Consider the following 24,996-nt stretch of genomic DNA (forward strand, 5'->3'; position numbering starts at 1 on the left):
CAGTATATTGATGATGACGAACCAGATGACGTCACCTAACCACGAGTAAAGTGTGAAGATCTATGCGGCAGTAAAGAAATCGTGCGGCAATCGTAAATCCCTATGCGACAGTGACGCACGTCAGATCCGAAATAAGGGGATTTATTAGCTGTCCTCCACTATGAGTCGAGCGCCTTTGACAAAAGGGAGAGATCTTTTTAGAGAGCTTAGACAAGATATTTAGGAGAGAGAAAGATTATTTTCTTCCCAAGTTAGGGTTTTCTCATATCTTTGTATTTGTTCTAAGATCTCCTTACGATGGTTTCTTAGATTGTTCTACAGATTTTACCAAGGGTGTAGTTGTGAGATTTCTCGCAACTACATTTTGGCGCTAGAAATCAGCTTGGAATGATGTACCCTGTTGGTGAATTTCTTTCAAAACAAGTATAAATTTATTCATAATTTTTCATCGCTCTATTAACAATTTTGAGAGATTTAAAAGTTCAGATCTAAACTATTCAACCAAAAGTTTTATCTCAGAAAAACAATTTTCTTTGGTAAAGCTTTCAATTCTGTAAACAATACTTTTTCTTTCGTCAAGAGAAAATATTGTTCTAGGAAAAACAGATGGTGAGACAAAACTCTACAGCAGAACAAGCGATACCAGCTAGGAGGAGCAGAAGAATCGCAGGAAGAAAAATAAGCCAAGGGGAGCTCTACTTTCGCATGAGATCAACCCATTTGAATAATCCTAAAATCTAATACCTTTTTTTTTTGCTTCTAACAATCGGAGATTTTATTAATCCAGAGAGTTTAAGTTATCCAACATTAACTGTTCCTCTATAATATTAGGAGGAGCATCTGACCAGACCTTACTAACTCTATACTTTCTACTAAACGGAGCTAGCTTGTCCGCTTCTTTATTACATACTCTAGGAATGTACTTGCATTCCCAGCATTGAATTGACTTTAAAACTACTAAAACATCAAACGAAATGCCTTCATTCTCCCATGATAACTGGTGAAGCTTTATTAACATAGTCTGCAATATTCTTTAGATCATTTTTGAATATCACATCTGTAAGCTGCATCGTTTTATTCCATCTGACAGCATCAAGAAGCGCCAAGCATTTAGCTTGTTCTGCATCCTTTATTCCTACATAGCAGTTTGATGCGCATCCCTTCCAGATGCCTGCAAAATCACGCAAAATACAAGAAGTTCCAGTTGAACCTGTGTCGGGATCAAAAGAACCATCATAATTGATAGTTAAAAAAGGCAGCTTGGGTGGACTCCATGCTGCATTGGGTTGTAGATTTCTATGAGGTATCTGCGGGTTTTGTCTAGTAATTTTATACAATCTGTCAATATAATTAGCAAAGCAAATAGCTTTTCTCGCAGTAACTCTTGGCTTAGGTTTTTTGTTTTGAAAGACAGTCTCACATCTGTCATTCCATATGCTCCATGCAACCACCATAGCAAGATTAATCCAGATATCTTCTGTGTTATTCTTCTTATCTTGTAAAAGCCATCCTTGAAAAATTTCAATAACAAAAGTATGAGGCCTTTGTAAAAAAGCACTCCCACCTGGGACTTCCATCCAGACAACCCTTGAATAAGGACATAAAAATGAGATATGCATGGTGCTTTCATCAAACTGGTTGCACATAGGTCATTGTTGGTTGATGTATCCACAATCCCTTGCTAGTCTTTCCCTTATAGATAAAATATCTGACAAACATTTCCAAAAGAAGTGTTTAACCCTATGCCAAGTATGTACTTCCCATAACTCTTTCCATTTAACAGCAGAACCTTGAATTTCAGTATGTACATTGTATATATATCAATATCAGATTATCAGCCAGCCATTCCCGGAACCTAACGTGGAATCTACCTGGATCATAATACAAATCAAGCCAACAAGTTAAGAAAACGACATAAAGCATAAGCTGCATGGCAACCAGGGTACAACTTGTCATTGATTTCTGCGCCTGTCTCGTCGTTACGCACGGCGCCACTGTCATATGCTAGGCTGGTACCGCAATGCTCGGACGCACAAATCTGAAAATAGATTGAGTTATTTTCAGTTGTCTCCTTTATTTCTTGTCGTAAAGGAGCTTTGTTCTTTCATATATATCTCTTCACCTCTATAATAAATTTATTATTTTCACAAAATATAAAGTAAAATTAAATAAGCTTCTCATGATCATTATATTGCCCTACGGCGCCCCTACCGACCCACGACAAGATTGGATGCTCTTTAGTGGAAATACCTTAACTGTTCCAAATTGGGAATGATAGAGGAATAGTCAGTATTTCTTAACTCAAACAGCTTTGTTGAGGATTTTTTGAATCAAGCAGTACTCTTAATCTTTCTTATAGACATTATGATGATGAGCAACAATCGAACAATGTTTCTTAGGCATGCAAAATCCAACCCATTGTCCTTCAAAAAATATCCCTCCCCTTACGTAAATCTACATCCCCTATCAAAAGTTTCTACTATAAGATGTGCCGCAGCAGAACATCCTAGTTCACATTCTGTTGATCCACAAGTGAACATCGTGACAAAGAACCCTATCATATATGCTCTGGTAATTATTATATATATCAGAAAACTAGCTCGCTCACTGTAATAATTATATGTAGTTAGTTTTATCTCACTCATACTATCTGATAACTAGATTTTGAGAATTTTCAGGTGGATGCATTCACTGACAAACCATTTAAAGGCAACCCAGCAGCCGTGTGTCTCTTAGAAGATGAAGATAAAAGAGACGACGGGTGGTTCATAGGAGTAGCTAGTGAGTTCAACGCCCCAATAACATGCTTCTTGTCCCGGATTCGTTACTATAAAGATAATGAATCCGACCATGATAACAAAAATTATTATCCCATTTTCAACATTAGGTGGTTCACTAGTATTACAGAGGTAAGTGTTACTTCACCCTTATCATATACGGTTGAGAAAAACTAATGCAAGTGAGTTGGCTATAAATCAGATCAACGGGTTGATAATACTTCTGTCAAACTGCATTTCATGAGTTGGCCATTTATTTACATGCGCAGGTTAATCTTTCTGGCCATGGAACCTTGGCAGCTGCACAATATCTGTTTACACGTGGTTTGGTAAAAGCAGACAAGATTGTATTTGTCACACTATCCGGAATAACCCTGACCGTAAAGAAGATTCTTGCCTGCAGGAATGGAGACAAAGAAGACTTCTCTATTGAAATGGACTTCCCTTCGAATGCACTAGTTGAATGCAATCCCCAGGATATACCCAACATACCACTTACTCTTAATGGGGTTTCTGTTCTCAATGTAAAGAAAACGGGTTTTCTTGATGATGTACTTGTGAGTAGTACGATTTTAATTCTTTCTCCTTTTTGCCTTATTAATTAATTCCACATCATATAAACTATTTTTCGATTAATTTTTTGTTCCCAGATTGAGGTTTCATCGGGACAGAGTGTGATAGACTTGAAACCAAACTATGATGAGCTACAAGAGCGTAAGGGTCGTGAAAGGGTAATTTACATAACAGGGAAAGCTCCTGAAGGATCAGGTTTCGATTTCATCTCTCGCGTATTTGGTCCAACTATAGGTGTCCTTGAGGTAACAACATAACCATAATAATAAATCTTCTAGGAGCGCATTGCAAGAATGAGTTCTCGCTAAGGACTGAATATTATCTTATTTACTCTGCGTACATGATAGTATATATTTTCCGACTCTCTACTTTGATCAGGATCAAGCATGTGGGAGTTGTCACTGTGCCTTGACACCTTATTGGGGCAAAAAGCTGGGAAAAACTGATCTTCGTTCTTATATGGTACTCTCTCTCTCTAATCTCGTGCATGGTGTATAATTTATTGATTCATTACGATTAATCGCATTTATATTCATTCTTGTTGTATATATACTCATGGCTTCAAGCAGGCTTCTCCGAGAGGAGGTGTGTTTGATCTCCATTTGGATGAAGAAAACGGAAGGGTGAAGATTAGAGGAAAAGCTTTTACTGTCATGCAAGGTTCTCTATTTGCTCAATGAGCAGTGTAGAACATTCAGGATCACTTATGATCGAGGTGTTATAAAATGTCTCCCGCTACTGGTTACATGCATTATTTTATGTTGCGCTTGCGCGATATAAAGTGTTATGTGTCTAAGTTTATGTTGTGAGTCTAGATTTCTCCTCCAGATAGTACAATATGGTTTTACCGCAACATAGGATTCGTTATGTTGCTATCTATGGGTTTGTAAGTTTTTGAGCCTCTTTTTGATTCTCGATCTTCCGGGGTCAGTTCATTTGCTTCTTGAGCTGTTCTTTCGTTTACTTCTAGATCTCTGGTAATAAGCTCTTTTAATATATTCTTACCTATGTCTGCTAAAAAGCAAAGGTATCAGAGCAACAGAACCACAGAGGATTATGTTATGGGAAAATTGGAAAGAGCTGTTGGAAAGCAACATTTAAAAATGTAGAAAAATGCCCCATTCCGTTCATAACCCAATTAAGTCACATGACCCGCACACACGAAAAAAAAGACAAATAAACCCTTCAAAATTCAGGGTTAAAAGGTCAAAATTCAGGATTCAAGGTTTTAAGGTTAAGGTGGTGGCGGTCGCAGTTTATTCATGCTAATCATTTTTTGTTCTATTTTTTTTTCTCTTTTCTAAATCAAGAAACCTTTGTATCTGGGAAGACTTTCCGTTGTCTTTGGAATGAGTCATATACCGTTAGGTTCACTTGTTGGAAATCTTCATTGTCTGTTTCAAGCAAATCGTTGAATCGAGTTAATATATAAAATTGGATACTATATTTTATTCTTTGAGATGATATTAACTTAGCATCTCCAAAAGAATCATAAGGAAGACTGGAGGGTGCCATGGCCGACCCCTCTAAGATTTTAGGATATAATGTAGGGAATAGTTAAGATGTTAATTAGGAGGCTCAAACTCAAATGGTTTGGGGCTCAACACTAAAAGAGCTGAGATTATTTTTTAAATAGTATCATGTAATGCTTAAGAAACATTTAAGTAATGACTTCCTAAACTTTGTCTTGCTCCTAATAAAACAGTGAAATGCTCAGAAAGAATTAGCATATCTCGGTAATGTACGACTGTACGAGCATAGAGGTGCTTGTATAGATAGAGCTCCTAGAATATTAACAGGTGAAAACCAAACTTAACCCGGTTTGGGCCTTTTTCAATTTATGTAAGGGCTTTGGAAAAAAAAGGAAAGTCCATGTGTGATTATTTACACCGTGTCTTCTAGGGTTAGAATACTTACAAGAAGTTGAAACGGGTATATTGTGTTTAGGTTTCGTAAGAAGAAGCTATGGTGAAAGGGAAACCAGCAACATCAAAGGAAACGAAAAGCTATGGTTATCCTCACGCACACATTCCTCACTAGGTAATTTTGCAAATACTACAAAATCTTCCTGTTAAGTCTTTGATGAAATTCACTTGTGTTTCCAAGTTATGGTTTGAGTCAATCCTGAATGACCAAAGATTTCAAGAAGCTCACTTTCTTAAATCCCAAAAGAATCCAATTCTTATGTTTAAACTGTTAACCAGTAAAGTGGATAATACGGAAAAATATTCGTCTAAACACTTGTTTTATCCGCCAAAAGATGAGTTTTGTATTTCCAAGAGAAACAAGGTTTCTCCCCGACTTAAAAAACTGACAGTATTAAAAACCAGAAGTTAGAGGAAATTAATTGGTAATTGTAATGGTTTAGAATGTTTTCAGGTTGGTGATCGTTTTCATATTGTCAAAGGCACCTGGTCTTATTTTGTCATTGATATCTTTAACTTTTTTAAACACGAGAAAATACGTATTGTCTCTCGCATTAACACCCAGAAGAACATGACCATACAAGGTTTTCGATTTGGATATGATTGCTTATGGAAAAAATATAAGTTGATATGCATCCTTGTAGGATCGATCAAGAGAGAGGAGAGCACTGGCAGAAGCAATAAAACGACTAGATTACATTGATAATCAGTTTGGTGTACAATTCTTCATGGCTCACTAGCCTACTTATAGTCTCACAAACTTGACGATCACTCAAAGTACTTTCCTAATAAAAACAAACTCTAAATAAAGTCCACTTCTAGAAACACAAAGAAACTCTAAAACAAGCAACCGACACAACTTGCTCTTCTAGTTAACTCGAACTTCCAAATATCGCACAGTGAGTCAACATCGTATCTTGATCCAACTTGATTGTGTCAACTGCAGCAGTTGATCCATTCGGACTGGATCACCATCATATGTTGATCCATGAACCAAATCACTATATCTTGGTTTAACTTCTAACATCCTCCCTTAAACCAAGATATCATTCAACGAGAATTCCGTAACCCTCTTCTTCCATTGATAAACGTTTGCACGTCCTTGTCTTTTATCATTTTCTATTCCTCTTCTTCCATTGATAATCGTTAACACGTTCTTGTCTTTTTTCATATCAGAATTTCGTCATCACTATCAAATCGACACAACTTCAAAAACCTCTTTTCTTCCTTCACATTATTCTTCATCGCAGCGGAACACAAACCTTTTAGAAAGCTAGAAACACCTCATTGCTTCACACAACTCTTAGCTAAAACAAGTGCCTGGAACAGTTGGTTATATCTACTTTGAGTGGAATTAGAGGAGCCATGTTCGAAACCCACCCGGTATCATGTTAAGCTCAAACATAGAGATTGAAGAGTTTCTGGCAGAACTTGGAAGTCTTACAAAGTGTAGCAGACTTTGTGTTAGTTATTGCTGGTGGCAGAAGCATAACAAGGGAAATATTGTGAGAGAATCTTGAAGAACAAAGAAGTGTGAAGGTTTCGCAACAATAGCTTGACTGGAACAAGAGAATAAGAAACAACAACAAGTTTATGAAGAAAGAGAAGTAATCACCAGGTGGTGATGAGAGATTGAAGAGAAGAGACGTTACAAGGTTGTGATCGTGAGAAGTGAAGCAATCCCAGTGGGGATTTGGCTAAGAGTTGTGTGAACCAATCCGGGATTTGGCTAGAGAAGTGAAGAAATTCCAGTGTGGAATTTGAAGAGTGTGGAAATCCTGCCTGTAAAGCTAGAAACACCTCATTGTTCTATATAACACAAAAACAAACTCATCATCGAGCATTATAGCTCATCCACTGAACTCTTGTTTACCTACTTTACAGGCAGGATTTCCACACTCTTCAAATTCCATACTGGAATTTGTTCACTTGTCTAGCCAAATCCCCACTGGGATTGCTTCACACAACTCTTAGCCAAATCCCCACTGGGATTGCTTCACTTCTCACGATCACAACCTTGTGACGTCTCTTCTCTTCAATCTCTCATCACCACCTGGTGATTACTTCTCTTTCTTCATAAACTTGTTGTTGTTTCTTCTTCTCTTGTTCAATTCACCCTATTGTTGCGAAACCTTCAGACTTCTTTGTTCTTCAAGATTCTCTCACAATCTTTCCCTTGTTATGCTTCTGCCACAAGCAATAACTAACACAAAGTCTTCCGCACTTTGTAAGACTTCCAAGTTTCTGCCACAAACTCTCCAATCTCTATGTTTGAGCTTAACATGATACCATCCTCCCTTAAGCTCAAACATAACCACCCAACTTACCTTGTCATTTTAAGTTTCTGAATTCTAGTCAACTTAATCAAACCGTGTCAGTCCTTTTTGACCTAGATACCTTTGATCCGCCATCAAACTGTACCAGTCCTCTTGACTGCAATACCACCTTTGATCCTCCATCCTCATTGATTTCGAATTCATGACTTAACTCTTTGAATCAACCACTCACCCAAAGATTCTTACCTTAACCAACATCAAACCTGATTTCTGCAACGCCTCTGACAGAAACTTTCACAGTTCTTTACTGTTACAACTCTTTCGTCACGCCCACTGTCACAAGACTCACAACTGTGAACTTTTCTTCTGTTACGCTTATGTAGCAATTCACCAGTAACACTTAATCAGTAACACTTAACTGTGACATGTAACACCCAAACTGTTACTAACTTTCAACGACACCTTTTTTTTTTACACGAACCTGTGACTATCCAGGGCAGTAATGGTACGTCCCTGGTCTTGACCACAGACTCCACCAGCTCTAGCAAATCTTCTCCACCAGTATTCTTTGGAACAGTCAAACCCATCACTCCGTTCTTTTCATCCCCTGATCAATCTCCAACAACGGCAATAGCATGAACTGCGAGAAACAACACCATCCTTATCATCACTGCCAACATCTTCACTACAACAGCGTCACCACTCACCACTCTTCTTTCTTGTCCAAAACTTTGTCTTGCTCCTGTCAAACTATTACAAAAAAAAAATTCTCTTTTGGGGACAATATCAAACTATTAGAACTTAGCCATTATGTTGGAGTGTAATAAAAATCTTTAGCTAATTTAGTGCAATAAAATAGATGGTCATATCATTAAGGTCTCATAATTGTACCAATTTTTGGGTTTTTATAATCTGACTAGCGAAGTTTCTTCATTTTTTGTTTATGTATTTCTTTTTCCTCCTTCGGTGCTAATCATGATTACAAGGACCTGACTCAACTACTTTTCCAAAAAGCAGAAATTATCTTCATACTAAGAAGTCGGACATTAGGATTTCTGGAGACGACAATTAGCTAGGCAGATATAGTTATATAGAATCCAAGAAAATGGTTAACTAGACACCATATCCATGTATAAACAATCTGGCAAAAGAGAGCCTAAACATACCCAACTGATTTATCATAAGATAATTCAACAGGGTCTAGGAAAGCGAGGACATTGGGCTCCTTGCAGTGTTGCACATACATGCACGTCTACCTCAGACGCATCTCTGCTGTTTTCGACAAAATCCATTTTGGTTCAATTTGCAATATCGTTACTTTTTAGCAGTCATTCGCAAGCTTGCCTTCTCAGCCTTCAAATTTAGAATGATGAAAAAGAAAAAAATTAAGAGATTGACAGAGAAAATTGAGTTTGAGTGAGTGAACAAGGAATCACCTGCATATCCCAATCACATCTAATGGTGATTATGACCAGAATCAAGGTTTGAATAGCAGTGCCGCCTATCATGCCACTCCATATACCCTGTAAATGTTCGCATTTTATATGATTGCTCCAACGTTCCTAGGAACAAATGATAATAATTTGCATTGCAATACATACCTGGACACCAAGATGGAAAACCCATCCGAGGACGGCACCAAGTGGAAGTCCAACTATATAATAGCAGCCAATGTTTATGTAAGCTACAGACGCTTGCCATCCTGAACAAACCACTACCCCTGATCAATCGAGTTGATATAATACTTATTAGCGGTCTATGAAAAGCAAGAAAATTGTGTTCAAGAGTACACAAGATGCGAGTGAGGTAGGATGGAAGTGGCAAATACCAGAGAGAACAGGCTGAATGCTGTTGAGGAAAATGGTGATGGCTAATAGGACTGCGAGCCTATCAACTTCTTCGATGACGCTATTGCTGGAGGTGAAAATGGTCGCCAACTTCCCATGAAAAATTAGTATCAGAGCACAAATACAAAGCCCTACTATCAAAGACGTTGTGGCTGAAACTATGGAAGCGAATTTCGCTGCTTTTCCATTCCCTGCTCCCAGCTCATTTGCAACCCTTACTCTGATAAATTAGTAGGCAAAATGTACGGACTTAGAGGCATTCGGGATAGTAAGGTTAAGTTGTCGATGTAGAAGTTCAGGATACTAGATAAAATGGTTATCTTTCCAAATGCGCATGTAATGAGTACTAGCCACTTACCCAGTTGCAGCGAAGAAAGCAAATGGAATTGACATCTCCCATGCATTTATGCTCATGCTGTATATCGCCATCACCATCAGATTCACACATACAAAAAGGAAAAGCTAATGATGAGAAAGAAAAAAAAATCCGAGATCCAAAAGAAAAGTTATGTATTCGCACCAGACTGCAAGAGCTGAGACCGCTATTGAAGCATTGTTCAAGTTCCCAGTCATTAAAACCAGTATTCTATAATACCAGTTCTCCAAACTGTAAATTTCACATGTATCATGAAATAAATATTGAAGCAACAAAAAATTGAATTAAGAAAAAAAACTTCGGTATGAAAAAGAAGATATGCGTACCATAGCATGACACCAGAAGCGGCGGAGAGTTTGAAAAACTCCCAAAGGCCAGAAAAGGCTTCAGTAGAGAAACCAGTCCAAGTTTCAGGGCAACCACCACAAACAACATACCAAAACAAGACCAAAACTATAATCCACCATGAGATATTCATAGTTACAGCAGCTCCAATAATACCGAAACCGAGTTTGTAAATGAATAACCAGTTCACAAAGATATGAAACGCTAGAAAAAACCAAGAAACATAGGCAGTAATTGGTGTCTTATGTTGGCACTGAAGGTATCGTTGTAACGGGAGTTGAAAAGCGAAGGCAAAATGGACAGGAATCAACCAGATAGTCACTAGGCCCGATTGTTCAGCTAGATCATCTGGTTGTCCCAAGAGCTTAAGAATTGGTGAAGTGAATATGTATACCGGTAAGAGTAAAACTGCACAGAGAAATAAAACAACCCAAGAACGCTGCAAGTATATCCCTAACATACGGTATTGTTTAGCTCCGTAAGCTTGACCACACAACGTCTCTAATGCACTCGCCATTCCTAACTACACAAAAAAGATGAAGATTAAAAAATTTGTAAGTGATCAATGAAGAGAGTGTTCGAAATCCAGTCAAAGTGATCAAGAAAACTAACCAATAAGCCGAAGTTAAAACCAAGGATAACAGTAATGGAAAGGGAGATTGAAGCAAGCTCAAGGTTACCCAGACGCCCAGCAAAAGATTGAGTGATAATATTCAAAGAATAAGAAGCTATACGTGTGAAGATAGTTGGACCAACAATATGCCATAACTTCTTCGATTCTATCCAAACTCTCCTCCGTAAACCGCCTTGAATTTGATTACAATCATTTTTCAGTTGTATTGCCTTTGATGATGAGTATTCTTTCAACAACGGAACCTTCATTTCTTCTCTTCTTCCATCTCCTACATCTCCACTTTCACAATTTTCCATTCTTTCTTTGTTTGGTGACTCAATTGATGCTAACCACTTATGCTACTCTGATATATTCCATTTACAGATCTATCAGTCTGTTCCTACCCAAGCATTAAAAATACCGAAACGTGACAAAAATACCACTTTATAAATGAATCAATCTATAATTTTAAACTAACAACGGGAGCCATGCAAAAACGAAAGTGGTTAGCTTATTCAGTGTGATAATTAAATAGTTGGGGGTCCTGTAACTATTATTAAGATCTCGTAACTGACCTCCACCACCACCATTTGATGCCAGAATTTATTATTAACTGTAAGTCAGTCAGTCAACACCTATAACTGTGAGTAAACATGAGAAAATCTAGAAGCAGTAGGACGTGTGGAGCCTGGAGGTCCCAAGCAAGACAGGTCTGTCGGCTATATAGCTGACTCCATGAAGAGTTACGCAAATATCCTGGCTGTTGGCAGCTGTATAATCTGCTCTTTGTTGCTGCAAGAAAAGTTATAATGCAAACATATATAGGTTGTTCGCAGCTGTACGTATAACCTGCTCTTAGTCAAAAAGAGTTGTGCACAAAGCGATTTGTGGCATAATTAGGTAAGCTTTCGGATAGGTGCTCAAACCCGTTAAGGCTCCTCGAATTTCCTTGTTTATTGGCACAGCCTCTGTCATTTGAAGATAACAAGTCAAGTAAAGTCTTCGCTCAGAAAATATTCAACCACACTGATCTAAGAGCGTCCACAATGGACGACCAAACCCAAATATTAGGTCCAGTGTATAGGCGTAGTGGGACGGATTATCGATCAAAATTTGATCAAAGATTAAAAACCAGACCAAATTTGGTCTGCGACCAAGACCAAACCCAAATATAGTCGGGCGTTTATATAATGTCCACCTACACAATGGGCGTTGATATAATGTCCGCAATTCATCGAGCGTTTGTAAAGTTAACGCCTGATGTAGGGGCGTTCGTAAAAAATTCGCCTGGAACGGGCGGAGGTTAAATGTACGCCCCACTAGGCGTTGATATACATTACGCCTGACTACCAGGCGGGGATAAACTTAACGCCTTTGTGGGCGTTGATATACATTACGCCCCAAGCTTACAATTAAGACCACCATCACATGGGGTGGGCTTTATACCTCCGCCCCATTATTATTTTTTTTTTTATTTTCTGTTTGAATTCCTCCGAGCGTAATCTTTATTAACGCCTGATTTCAGGCGTAATCTTTACAAACGCCCCATTTCAGGCGTTATCTTTACCAACGCCTGATTCCAGGCGTAAACTTTACCAACGCTCGATGTCCAGGCGAACTTTATATCAACGCGCGACCAAATTTACTCTTCTCCCTCTACGCCACACGACGGACTAAACCCAAATTTGATCTTTTTTTTTAGTCTTTGGTCTTTGGTTTTGGTCGCACCACTGCAGTTGCTCTAAGAAAATATCTACTAAATGATCATGTCGACTCTTTTACATTTATGGCACTATTTTTAGGTAGACTTCGCTTCATAAATATTATTATCCTTTCGGCAGTAGGGTCTTACTTGAATGATTGGTTCATGATGGATGTGAATCATGTGATCATTATTAGCAAAAGATTTAACCAAATGAAGGAAAAATGTGAAGAAAGGTAGAATACAGGGAAAACGTGATCCACATTGGAGGATACCAAACTACATATCACTGAAGGCCGGTTTGATTTTTAACAGACTTCAAAATAAGCTATTCTCTTGCAAAATATATAAGCTGAAATCTTTAGGTCTTGGATCTATAGTCATGTGACTAGAAACTTGAATTGAATGGAATTGTAAATTCTCTAGCAAAACATTAATATAAGGAGACTTGGAGTTGTCAGATGCCAAACTGGCTAAAAACTCTCATCAGAGAGAACCTTGTGTTAGAAATTCATTATGCGGAAATAAGATAGGATCACATACCTCCGGTCATTTTCGATTTGATCGAAATAGATAAGAACCAATAATGATGTATGAAAGCCAATCCTTTTGCAAGTGATGTACGAACGCCAGAAAGAAGTATTGAAACAATTATTACAAGATCTTCTGCTCTCTTACTGTTCTTAATTATATCTCTCTGTTTGATGGTTACAGAATTATTGAGATTGTTTTCAGTGAGAAGAGGGACCCCTTTATATTTTCTGAAGTGACTCTTCCATCAAGAGTCAACAGGCGTGAGAACTAATTCCAAAAGACATGTTCTTTCAATGCAAATGGACAAAACCTAAATGGAAAAGACACATCGGTTACACAAAACCGTTCCTTCTTATGATGTGGCACATGGGCCAGATCACTATTTTCTAACATTCTCCCACTTAGCCCATGTGACATGAATTAACGTTCCCTTTTATCTTATGAAGATCAATTTGGAATATACTTTATATGGCCAGTGATATTTTTCAATAAAATGGAACCTACAAACAAACTTAATGTATGAATCATGGCGGTCAAAAATTCTTTGGCAAGAAATCCCTTCCATGTATTACGATAACATCATTTTTTTTTTCATAAACAGGTCCATCATAATGACTTTATGAATAAGTAACAATTATTTATTCAGGTCCAACTATTGTCTCCAACGAGACATTTCTAATTTCCCCAAACCTTATGTATACAACTTGAATGGAAAATATAGAAATTTATTCCTAAATGCTGCAAGTTACATGATTCAGAAAGAGTCGAAACGCACAATACATAATACACATAAAGGTTGATCAGATCCATATGCTTAACAAGATCCCCATACAACCGAGGATATAATCCTCTTGTCAATGAGATCTACAAGCATAAATTATGTGTTAATGTGCTCCTTAGTCACGTGATTTAACTTGACACATTTTCTGACAAAAGCTACTTGATATCGATATGCTAATTCTTACTCCCACTTTTCTTGATGTTGGAGTAGAAAATTGCAGCTGAGTTATCACAGTACAATATTAATAGCTTAGATTCAGAATTCTAAGCCCTGTGATATAAAATTTGTAGCCATATAGCTACAACTCTGTCTTCATAGTTGACATTAAAGTCAACACTTGTTTGCACTATTAACAGCTTATGAAAACGCAACTTTATCATTCTCAACTCTGATGTCATAGTCACATTCTTGAAAATACACTTTATAGTATGAGGCCATTGTAGATTTCATTGATATTGAGGATCTTCTTAAGGGACAGTTCTTGAATCACCACTTCTTCTTGTATGACATTTCGTGGAATGTCATGCAAAACGGTAATTCTAAAGATTGTGCATGTGTAGTTACTGGACCACACATTTCTCCAATGACTATTCTTTGAAAACTCCCATTGATGTTGCCATCCTCTATAAATTCTAGCCTCAACAATTTTTCTCTATGTAACTTCCATAATATTCATCTCCTTTATCTGATCTTACAATCTTTATTGCTTCATCATTTTGTTTCTCTACTTCGTCTTTAAATTATTTAAAAATATTTAATGCTTCACTTTTGTCATTAAGAAGATAAAGATACAAAAATATTGTATGATCATCAATAAAGGTGATGAATCATTTTTGACCATTCAAACATGGAGGTGTAAACGGTTCACCAAATTGTTGGAACTTCTCCTAGCAATTTTCTTTATCTTGTTAGTTTGTTTTCCCTTCATACAGTCTACACAAGTATCAAAGTCATGGAATCAAGAGTTTGCAAAATACCCTCTTTTACTAACCTCTTTAACCTTGCAATGGATATATGTCCCAATCTTCTATGCCATAACAAAGATGACGTACTCTTTATTCACAATACTACACTTTATGCCAATTCTTTTATTCGTGGTGAAAATGTAATGGTTAAAAATAAGGATCTAAATTAAGCTTGTATAAACCATTCTCAACGTTTTGCAAAATCAACAACATCCGAGTCTTTTAAAAAACTTACAAATTACTTAAATTCAAAACCAAGAAAACAAAAGTCTTGAGACAGAAATAAGATTTCTAGAAAACAAAGTAATGTAAAAGGTTCTTTTTCAAATCCAAATGAAAAACAAAATCAAGGATAAGTCTATAGGATCCAACAATTTTTACAGTAGAAGGCATCTTGTTTCCAGAATAGATGCAAAATTCACTTTTTGTCGATATCCTTTGGCTGAGGAACCCCTGCATAGTATTGGCAATGTGAATCGTAAAACGAGAATCAATCCACCAAGTATCGTGATAATCAATCATATTGGATTCAAAATATACTAATGAAATGATGAGATTACCTTTCTTTTCAAACCATGCATGCTTTATACTTGAGGCAATCTTTCTTCACGTGGCCTTTCTTTTTGCAGATGAAACACTTAATGAGTTTCTTTAAGTTGATCTTGTTGACCGACAAATTATTGTTCTTCTCTTTCTGAGAAGAACTTTCCCCTTTCTCCCCTTGTCATTTTCCCTGACAAACTAGATGGGCACTCTCTAGATTCTCCTGCTTCAACCTTCCTTCCTCTTGAACACACATAGTCAATAATTCATTCATAGACCATTTTTCCTTTTTTGTGTTGTAAGAGATTTTGAATTGCCCAAATTGAGATGGTAGGGAAATGAGTACTAAATGGACAAGAAAATCTTCCGAAAGTTCCACTTCTAAAGCCCCAAGTTGGGAAGAAATATCTCTCATCTCCATAATGTGTTCACGTATACCAGAAGTCCCATTGTACCTCATCGATGACAATTTTTTCATTAAGGTGCCTGCTAGGACCTTGTCAGAAGTAGAAAATTGTTCTTCAATAGCTTGAAGATAGTCCTTCACGTTGTGACGTTCAGGAATTGAACCTTTGATACTCTTATGAATGTGAGACTTGATAAGCATCAAACTTAGACGATTGGATCTCTCCCACCGTTCATATGCTGCTTTCTCAGCATGAGTACCAGTTGCAATAACAATTGGTGGTTCATCCTCACGAATTGCTAAATCAAGGTCCATGCATCCTAAATACAAGAGAATTTTCTCCTTCCATTCCTTATAATTGTCACCATTCAATATTGGGATACGAGAGGATGAATCATTCGAAAAAGCGGATTGCATAGCTACATATAATAGCAAATATGTTCACAACTAATTAATGAAGCAAACAAAGTCTAGAAATTCAACAAATGTTTATTAATCTAGTTTAAAAACTTCAAGTTATTGTAACCCTCCTGTGGGTAAAAGTTACAACAACATATACAAATGACATACACGTATGTATGATACTATATGATATGACTAATAAATTTAAAATATCAAATTAAAAACATCTTTTACATGTGGGTATTAAAAAATTTTCAATATAATATTTCATTTAATATCATATCCCGAATAACACTCGAAGACTTCCCCTGTGGGGAATGGTCTATATCATATATGGTTATTTGCAATAATTTCAAACTTCAAATTAAATCTATAAGATGTTGTGGCTAATCTCATAATTAAAATGATTAAACCAAATTATGGAAACTGTATTCATAGGATTCACTAATAAGATTTTTCAAAAAATGTTAATCAAATATTAATGGCAATTTATGAAAATGGGATGTTTCTGAAATCATAAACTCTTAACCGATTGCCGCACGCACAGAGATAATTTAGGAAACAATAGTTTCAAACGGTTTTCATATAAATATATTGCATGATCTTAATTACCAAAAGATAATAGGCATATAATTAAGGAAAAATATCCTAATAATTCACGATCATATCTCATGTCTAGCCGTATCACTATTAATATGAATTGTGATTCGAGATACTTAAGGAAATAAGACGAGAATACATCACTGTAAATTCTGGGCAACTTCTAGTGATTTATGGCGCACGAGATTCATGGGAATATAGTTCAACTTAAAATCACGCTATAATTAAGGAAATCGCAATAATATATATTCCAGGAGGAATTAACGCAATTCAAAATCTTAATAAGACATGATACGAGATCCTTAATAGCAGCGATAACCAATCCAAATTAGGCAATATTTACCCAGATTTCTACGACATGCATATAAATGTACGGTGATCCCAAATCAGGATTAACACCATCAATTCAAACAAGGACCAGAGCAGCCTATGCTCTGATACCAAATGTTAGAAATTTATTATGCAGAAATAAGATAGGATCACATACTTCCAGTCATTGTCGATTTGATCGAAATAGATAAGAACCGATAATGAAAACCAGAAAGCCAATCCTTTTGCAAGTGATGTACCTCTCTTACTGTCCTTAATTATATCTTTCTGTTTGATGGTTACAGAATTATTGAGATTGTTTTCGGTGAGAGCAGGGACCCTTTTATATTTTCTTGAGTGACTCTTCCATCAAGAGTCAACATGCATGAAAACTAATTTCAAAGACATGTTCTTTCAATGCAAATGGACACAACCTAAATGGAAAAGACACATCGATTACACAAAACCGTTCCTTATTATGATGTGGCACATGGGCCACATCACTGTTTTCTAACACCTTGATGTAATCTCAGGTTGAAATTTTAATATCAATCAGTTTTCCTTTTCTTCTTATAAAAATAAAAAATAAATAAAATAACGGTCGGAGGAATATAGATAAGATATTTACTAGCAGACAAGACAGGAAGATCCCGTCCAGGGATACTTCTACCTAAACATTAAAATATTGAGTGCCCAGGATAGTGCACCGTGAAGATCTTCGATTAGGAATTTAACAGTGTGCCATGCTCTCATATGGAGCAAGTGGGAATCTAGTACATTCTGTGTCGTTCGTATGCTGGCAATGCACATGCACTGATTCCGCCTGTGGATCAAAGGCCTCCTCATAATACGAGGAGGTCGAACATTATTCGGACGTCTACCTGTTTGAGGTACAACAGATAAACGCATTTGCATGAGACGGACGTTTCGTGTTTTGGGGTAGGATTTTTTTTTAGAATTAAGTCCGCCAGTGTACTCCAATTCTAAATTGTGTTGTCATCAAAGTGTATCCCTGTTTTCTCAGAGATACAGGGAAGCTAACGGTATGCCAAGTTTTTTAGCTAATTCTCCATATAAAAACAGAGTTTTTTCATATTACAAAAAAAGTTACCTAAAAAAATAAATATATATATATATATATATAATCGGCTAAAAATATTTAGACAAAATCATATCAAGATATATATTTTGTATCATGATTTCATCACAAATCTAAATTAGTCATAAAACTTATTAAAAATATATAAAATGTCGAATGTCCGATTACACTTCTTATAATTATAAACTAATCCTAATTATACTTTGAACTTTGCTAATAATTAAACTAACCTTAATCACGATTTACAACTATATTTCCACTGAGATAAAAATAAAAAGTGTTGATCAAATTTAGATTATTGATTAACATTTAAAATCAAAATATCTGGAGTTGAGAATGATAACCCGTCGATGAAAGTGTATACTTCTTCCTCGCCAAAAATTATGTATAATCCTGTCGAAAATACAAATTCATTAGAAAAAGATATTAAGCAAAACTTTAAAGCAAAAAAAAAAAACAAAAAAAAACAAAAATCATGGAGAAACAAGAAATCGTTAGTGGGAGGAAAATCCAATTTAGTTTCAATGCAATTTTCTTAATGATATCATTAATTCCAAAATAACAATAAAATAAAATAATTCCTATTGTTAGTCGTATAATAAAAGATACTTAATTTTTTTTGGAAAGAAAATATTTCAATGATGAATGTGTAGTATCTATAAATATAGTAGCTATCCCAGATCCTAGAAATTAAGTTTTTAAGGCATTAATTGATATAACAAAATCTTTTATTTATAGAATTTATAGGTTTGTTGCTACACTATATAAAGCACTCGATCCAAACCCCATTGTTTTCACGTTTCTTTTCACATCTATGGTTTTGTTAGTTGTTTTTGTTTCTATCGTTTTAGGGTTCTGATATCTATTATGTTTTTATTATTTGTTTTGCATGTACCATCGAAAATATTCAATTGGAAATAATGTTGCGGAAGCGGGCGCTATGAATACTCATACCAGAGGTGATGCAATTAATCTTGATGTTTATGTGTAGTTTTCTATAGGTTTTCTTTTATTTCGTAAACTTTTCGTTTTAGCGTTATATGGTCGGTCTATATATTCTTCACACTGGAAATGCATGCATTAACAAATTAGTCAGGATGATTATCGCTGGGATTCTTGTCCTTTTCCATGTTCCCTTGCTTTGTTTGTGGTTTGTGCCTAAAACAGACACCCTAGATCTCTTCTCCTTCTTTTAGTTTTTCCTTCGGAAGTAAAGTCCAAGGTTAAGCCGAAGGAATTGGAAGAGGACATGGGTGAGTTTTCTATATCGTCTCAAGCCAAGTAGTCCAGAACACATCAGGGAACATGATTCTTTGGTTAGAGAAGAAGGTAGATACTATGAACACGTTTTTTATTTTCATTACCACTATTATTTTATTTTGTCTGTTTAGTATTCTTTGCGAAAATTGCGTGCACATCATATGTTCTTTTACCAGAGATACCAATATGGGTTTTCCCGTCAAAACTAATCCCGGCAAGAAGAAATCGGGCTACAAGGATAGTGGTGCTGTTGATAGAGTAAATGTATCAAGAATAATTAATTATCAACAAGCGAACTACAGGTGGTATGTCCCTGGGTTTAGGACGATAATGAGTGTTGACAGGTGCCTTAAAATTAAACAGAAAGAAAGGACTACCATCTAATACAATGCAGATCCGTGTTTTCTTGGATATATATATATTTCACTTCATTTTCTAACTTCTGTATGAAATCTATTAGAAGTATCTTGATTCCTTTTCATTTTTTTGACTTTGTGCATTTTATGGGTTTTCTCATGCTATTTATTGGTGCTTCTTCTTGAATCTACTGTAATTCAACTGCAAGAACTGGGAACAAATCTTGCTGGTGCTATTTCCTAGGGTACTAACGGTGTATGGAAGTGAGAAGGTGATGTGGGAGGTAGTTATGCTAATTTACTTGGAAAAAAAATTCTTCGGAACACCAAGATCGCAGTTGTTATTGCTCGGGCAGATGGGTATCATATATATATGGTAAATGACTCTAATGCTAAGTTGATGCTCTGGAAATTGGTGTATTACGTATATGGTAACCTAATTTTATTAGTTTTTATTTCTCTTAATTAGGTAGCTAAATTAACTTAACAAATGGTGTAACGTGATCTACTATACCTGCAAGGTAATTGGAGATCATTGGTGGTCTTATGCCGATAATATCTGGTAGTTTTCATAATCCTGGATTATGTTTTTAACTTAAGCTCCGGCTTTTACTAACCATGATCTACTTTTCTGTCAATAAGCATCTCTGGTGTTTCCGTCCTTGAATTAGCCATGCTCAATTAGTACAAGTTTATAACATGTATTTCTTGATATTTCCCGCCTTTGTGATGTTAATGGGTATTTCATCGCTTTAGCAAATGAAATGCAAGATAAAAGATATATGTATGCCTCATATGGCGTGTTTCTTCTGTCAGAATGTATTTTTGCTATCCAGCACCGTGGTAGAAGAGTGTTTTCTTCACCAGTGGTGTTTGTATATGATTAAACAACGTAATCCACTAGAATAAACAATTTTTTTAGGCTTTTGCGCCTCATTTTTTTTTTCTTTTGATCGTGAAAGGAGGGTTATATTGGAGAAATAAGAATAGATTACAACCGGACCCAATAATGAAAAACAAAGACAACTTTCAAGTCTCAATGGACTTATTGAGAGACTAAGGAGCTTTACAACACAACCTCAAAGAGCCCAGAGAGACCATTACAAAGTACTAGCTGAAACTGTGAGATAACCAAATGACATTTGGAAATGCCCATTAAGTCAGGGAGTCCATGAGAACAGATACAAACCCTAATCAATATCATCGTTACCAATCTAGCCGCTGCCAATCTCCCTGACCACAACAAAGCGATCATCAGGAACCAGCCTTTTTGCCGATTAACATCTGAAGATGAAGATTGGAAGTTTATTCAGTAACCAACACCATTGTTGGTTAAGAACTGAATGTGTGTGAGATGGGTGCAAGGAATTTATCAGTAACCAACACCATCGTTGATTAAGAACTGAAAATTTGAGATATGGGTGCAAGGGATTTATCAGTAACCAACATCATTGTTGGTTAAGAACTGAAGATTTGAGATATGGGTGCAAGGGGATTTTGATTGATGGCTGGAGATTTTGTTTAGGTTAAGATGAAGGCTTTGATGCAAATTAATTAAGGATTTCACTGATTACATAGATGGGACCAGCAGCACCTCTAAGATGAGGTGAGATTGTAAAGGGAAATGGGGACAAACTTCTTCAATCCAGGAAGGAGACACAGGGAAGGAGAGAGCTTCAAGCTACCATGGAAACCTGATCTTCCTCAGCAACCCGGAGATACCAACTACATGAAAGCAAACCAGAAGGAACTAAAGGCCTGCTCGGATCTAGTTTTGGACTAGATCCGAGCAGGAAAAGCACAGGCGGATTTTTTTTTTTCTGCAGTGAAGGTGTTTCTAGAGAGGAGAGAAGAGAGAGAAAGGAGTTGTACCAATATTTTTCTGCAGTGAAGGTGTAATTAATGAGCTTTTGCGCCTCATTAATTACATACACGAATTTCTAAATCTAAAGAAAAGGCAGAATGGTTGTTCTTCGATATCTTTGGGTGGAATTCTTTCTTTGCATAACAGTGTTAGGCATAAAAGATCATAGGAAGTTATATCATATATATGTACTTATTGGAATCGGTCTTGGATGCTTTTATTTCTCATATACAGGTGAAGTTCCAAACAAATAGACAAAATATTGGTACAACTCGATATGTTTATGACGGGAACGAAAAACCACACGTTTGAGTTTATAATAAATTACATGTAGTGATGCTAATGCAGGTGTATTAGTTATTTTGGAACATGTGCGTTTCGTAAATAAGAAAAATGTGCCTTTGCGACGTCATTCTGAATGGATCCAGGATAACTTCTTACATTGTAAATGGTAGCCCAACTTCCGGCAGGATAAATTATAACCGGAAATCCCTCAAGCTTTAGGTAAATGTTCAACACCTGTTATGAAGACAGTCGATTGTGCTGCACTAAGAATGCACATCTATAGAGTTCCTGAAGGTTGTGCAGGGTATTTCATCAATGCAACGGCCTGCAATGTTATCTTTCATGCATCATTGCACCACTTTCCTACTTTGACATTTATGATTTAAAATTTAGTCTAAGTAGTTACTGCATGATGTACCAAAATTACCATGTTATGCAGACATCATAAGAAAGTGAACACGTTAACCAATTGGATATACTGTTCGCAGTAACCAGTGTCAGGTTCAGTGCATCGGCAAAGCAAACTTCGGTTCGAGGAATCAAGAATGAAGTAGCGCAGGATAACGTTTCATCAATGCTATGGGAAGATGATACATATCTCTAAATATAGTGGTTTTATTTGTTGAGCATTGTTAAACACATGTAGCTTTTAGTGACCAAGGATGATGCTAAATATCTCTATCTTGATGGTGTAACATACCTGGTTTCTTTTCTCCTTGGGAAATTGGACGTGGCTAAAAATGTTGCTGGTTAGTCTGAAATAAAACTTAAAACCATAGAGATACTTTCAAGTGTTATGACTCTTTTTCGAGATTTCGAGATTCAGAGTTTAGTTTTCTGTAGTTTTTGGATTTGTTGTATAGATGCACTCTAACACGTCCAGACACTGAGGAGAAGTTTTTTTTCTATTCTTTATCATGTGGTTCAATTCATAACTTAAGGTTCTTCATTTAAGTAAGCTAAAAAATTTGTATGGAATTTTCCATTATCTCAATTGATGTAATTTTCCATTATTAAGCGTTCAAGGATTTATACTAACATTGATCACTGATCATTCGATTCTCGGGTCCTACTGTATCACTAATGTAGCCCTTCGGGTTCGTAACTCTTTCATTCTCTTGGGACCTCGTGGAAACTCCTTGAAAAGAGTTGAGGCTACAACTCAATGTCGAGTATACATCAGGGGTCGAGGCTCTGTTAGGGATTCACTTCAGGTATTTTGGACATTGCGTTTTCTTATTGACATTTCTCAAGGGCACCGACTTGTTTCACTTTTCCATAAAAATGGTGGAGTGCTACTTGCAGTTTCAGGACTGATTCAAAAAAAAAACCTAGAAACTAAGAACTCACCACAACGGAGATGCATAGGAGAGGGGTTTGCAAAATTCCTGGATTATGTTGCACTGAGTAACATACAAGAAATAAGAATGAGTTCATTATGTGGTTAGTATCCTGGATTGAAATTACAAAAGAAAAATTGAGCTAAAGCCAACCCAGGGTGAAAACCGTGGCCCAATGCGTAGATTCAAGCCGTTGATCAAGCGAATGTTTGAACGTGAAGTTGAATCAAGTTTTCTGTGTAACCATTTGGCGCGGAAAAGTTTCACTTTTGATATTGAGCACTCATAACATAACCTCCATGTGAGCACCTGACTCAAGGCCTGTGATGCGAGTATCCATCTAATCTACTGCTACCTGCAAAAGCTACATATATAACGAGAAATTGGTAAACGATAAATCGGGAAAAATTAAAGATTACGAGAAAATTGGTTTTATTATCCGTCATGATGTTCCAAATGAAAATGCAGAAAAATTCACAATCTCTTATTTTCGCACTGATAGGCGGATTATTTGGGAACAAATAAGAAGCTTCTAATGCAAAAATACTAAAAGCAACAAATTGATTCAGATATACTAAAAGCAACAAATTGATTCAGATAGAAATAAATATTAAAAAACTCTTCACTTACTGAGCCAAGAACAAAAAAAAAAAAATTCAGTTCAGACTCACACAAAAGTGAGACTTACCATCTAATCTTGGGGCTGGAGATGGGGGCCATGCCCCGAAACTGTGTCGACTTTTTTCCTTTGCATCTCCAAATAAACTACTAATACATGCAATTTGGTATGTGGGCACTTGGAAACCAGAACGCAACTTCCACATTAATGCATCTTCAAGGATACTGAAAGACTAGATCATCTCCAATGGTAATGTGGTGTAGATCCCTGTAACTCTTCTTTTAAAGATGTGAATCATAATTTCCTAAATTTAAGGAGGCGGGAAAAATTCTTCTTCAACCATAGAACTTCTCAGCTTATTTAGTTGTGCAGGTGTATAAAATTTATTGGTTGAGAATATTTGGGACCACTAATTATATAACTAAGTATGTGATCCTAACCTTAGATATTGATGACTAGGATGTCTACACATTCACCTCCACCATCTCCAACAATTGGTGTTAAAAATCCTACGTAGAATTTTATTAAGACCCTTATTTAGGAGGATTTGCACATATAGTAAATATAGGACCCGACGACTAATAAATCATCTCCAATGGTATAAAGGTTTGACCTTTAGAAACCCTTATGTGATGAAATCTTAACCCTTCAATTGTATATTATTTAATTATTAAAACTAAAAAAGTATGACATGGAAGTCATTCCGGAGGTCAAGATAAGGCTTTCTTCAAAACCTTCAAAATTAGTATTTCATCCTTCCTGTTTTGTAGGACCTACTGTTGGAGATGAATTGAGCTAATATGAAGGTCTAAAATCCTATATGTCACTAAAAAATAAATCTTCGGCCTTCTACTAGAGATGCTCTTAAAAGTGGAGACTTTATCCTCACATTCACTTGATTATTTTTCAGACACATCACAATGCACTCTCTAATACGGCACAACACATCCCAATAAGCCTTGATTTCTGACACATCACCACACGACAAACAACATTCTAAACAAATGATTTTGTGGTCCGAGATGGGCTGGACTGACACGTTTTACACCTTTATATATGGATTGGTTAGTAAATGGCTCTTACGAAAATTTCAATTGGCTTCATTATTTATATGTGTTCAAAGTGGTATATAATAACAAGTAAAATATGAAAAATGAGGAATTTAACCAGTAAAATATATCTTACTAGATTTTCACTTA

At 36.2% G+C, this 24,996-nt stretch overlaps 4 protein-coding genes across 4 annotated transcripts; 1 reads left to right on the forward strand and 3 right to left on the reverse strand.

Annotated features, from left to right (window-relative positions):
• Positions 1 to 980: 980 nt before the first annotated feature.
• On the reverse strand, positions 981 to 1,577 carry LOC113304926. The gene has a single exon (XM_026554045.1). The coding sequence runs from the start codon at positions 1,575 to 1,577 to the stop codon at positions 981 to 983; it is 597 nt and encodes a 198-aa protein (XP_026409830.1).
• An 811-nt stretch (positions 1,578 to 2,388) lies between these two features.
• Positions 2,389 to 4,166, forward strand: LOC113304927 (uncharacterized isomerase BH0283-like). The gene is made up of 6 exons (XM_026554046.1): positions 2,389 to 2,571; positions 2,679 to 2,909; positions 3,047 to 3,334; positions 3,428 to 3,595; positions 3,729 to 3,812; positions 3,920 to 4,166. Exons 1-6 carry the CDS (start codon positions 2,389 to 2,391, stop codon positions 4,028 to 4,030), a joined length of 1,065 nt encoding a protein of 354 aa, XP_026409831.1. The 3' UTR covers positions 4,031 to 4,166.
• A 3,406-nt stretch (positions 4,167 to 7,572) lies between these two features.
• LOC113306800 (protein DETOXIFICATION 27-like) lies at positions 7,573 to 11,095 on the reverse strand. The gene is made up of 8 exons (XM_026555715.1): positions 10,732 to 11,095; positions 10,101 to 10,642; positions 9,919 to 10,005; positions 9,757 to 9,813; positions 9,380 to 9,618; positions 9,153 to 9,271; positions 8,988 to 9,074; positions 7,573 to 8,904 (listed from the first exon to the last, which is right to left on the reverse strand). Exons 1-8 carry the CDS (start codon positions 11,047 to 11,049, stop codon positions 8,866 to 8,868), a joined length of 1,488 nt encoding a protein of 495 aa, XP_026411500.1. The 5' UTR covers positions 11,050 to 11,095; the 3' UTR covers positions 7,573 to 8,865.
• Positions 11,096 to 15,438: 4,343 nt separating this feature from the next.
• LOC113304928 lies at positions 15,439 to 16,080 on the reverse strand. Its single transcript, XM_026554048.1, has one exon. The coding sequence runs from the start codon at positions 16,078 to 16,080 to the stop codon at positions 15,439 to 15,441; it is 642 nt and encodes a 213-aa protein (XP_026409833.1).
• Between the last annotated feature and the right edge of the window lie 8,916 nt (positions 16,081 to 24,996).

The sequence above is a fragment of the Papaver somniferum genome, chromosome 8 (genome assembly GCF_003573695.1).
Source record: "Papaver somniferum cultivar HN1 chromosome 8, ASM357369v1, whole genome shotgun sequence".
Lineage (NCBI taxonomy): Eukaryota > Viridiplantae > Streptophyta > Magnoliopsida > Ranunculales > Papaveraceae > Papaver > Papaver somniferum.

Excerpts from the sequence above, each read along its gene's own strand:
- LOC113304928 (XM_026554048.1), bottom strand. The coding sequence starts at position 16,080 with ATGCAATCCGCTTTTTCGAATGATTCATCCTCTCGTATCCCAATATTG.
- LOC113304927 (XM_026554046.1), top strand. The coding sequence starts at position 2,389 with ATGTTTCTTAGGCATGCAAAATCCAACCCATTGTCCTTCAAAAAATAT. Across the intron at positions 2,572-2,678 it reads ACCCTATCATATATGCTCTG|GTGGATGCATTCACTGACAA; the intron begins GTAATTATTATA and ends GAGAATTTTCAG. Across the intron at positions 2,910-3,046 it reads GGTTCACTAGTATTACAGAG|GTTAATCTTTCTGGCCATGG; the intron begins GTAAGTGTTACT and ends TTACATGCGCAG.
- LOC113306800 (XM_026555715.1), bottom strand. The coding sequence starts at position 11,049 with ATGGAAAATTGTGAAAGTGGAGATGTAGGAGATGGAAGAAGAGAAGAA. Across the intron at positions 9,272-9,379 it reads CATTCAGCCTGTTCTCTCTG|GGGTAGTGGTTTGTTCAGGA; the intron begins GTATTTGCCACT and ends TCGATTGATCAG. Across the intron at positions 9,075-9,152 it reads TTTTCCATCTTGGTGTCCAG|GGTATATGGAGTGGCATGAT; the intron begins GTATGTATTGCA and ends GAACATTTACAG.
- LOC113304926 (XM_026554045.1), bottom strand. The coding sequence starts at position 1,577 with ATGGAAGTCCCAGGTGGGAGTGCTTTTTTACAAAGGCCTCATACTTTT.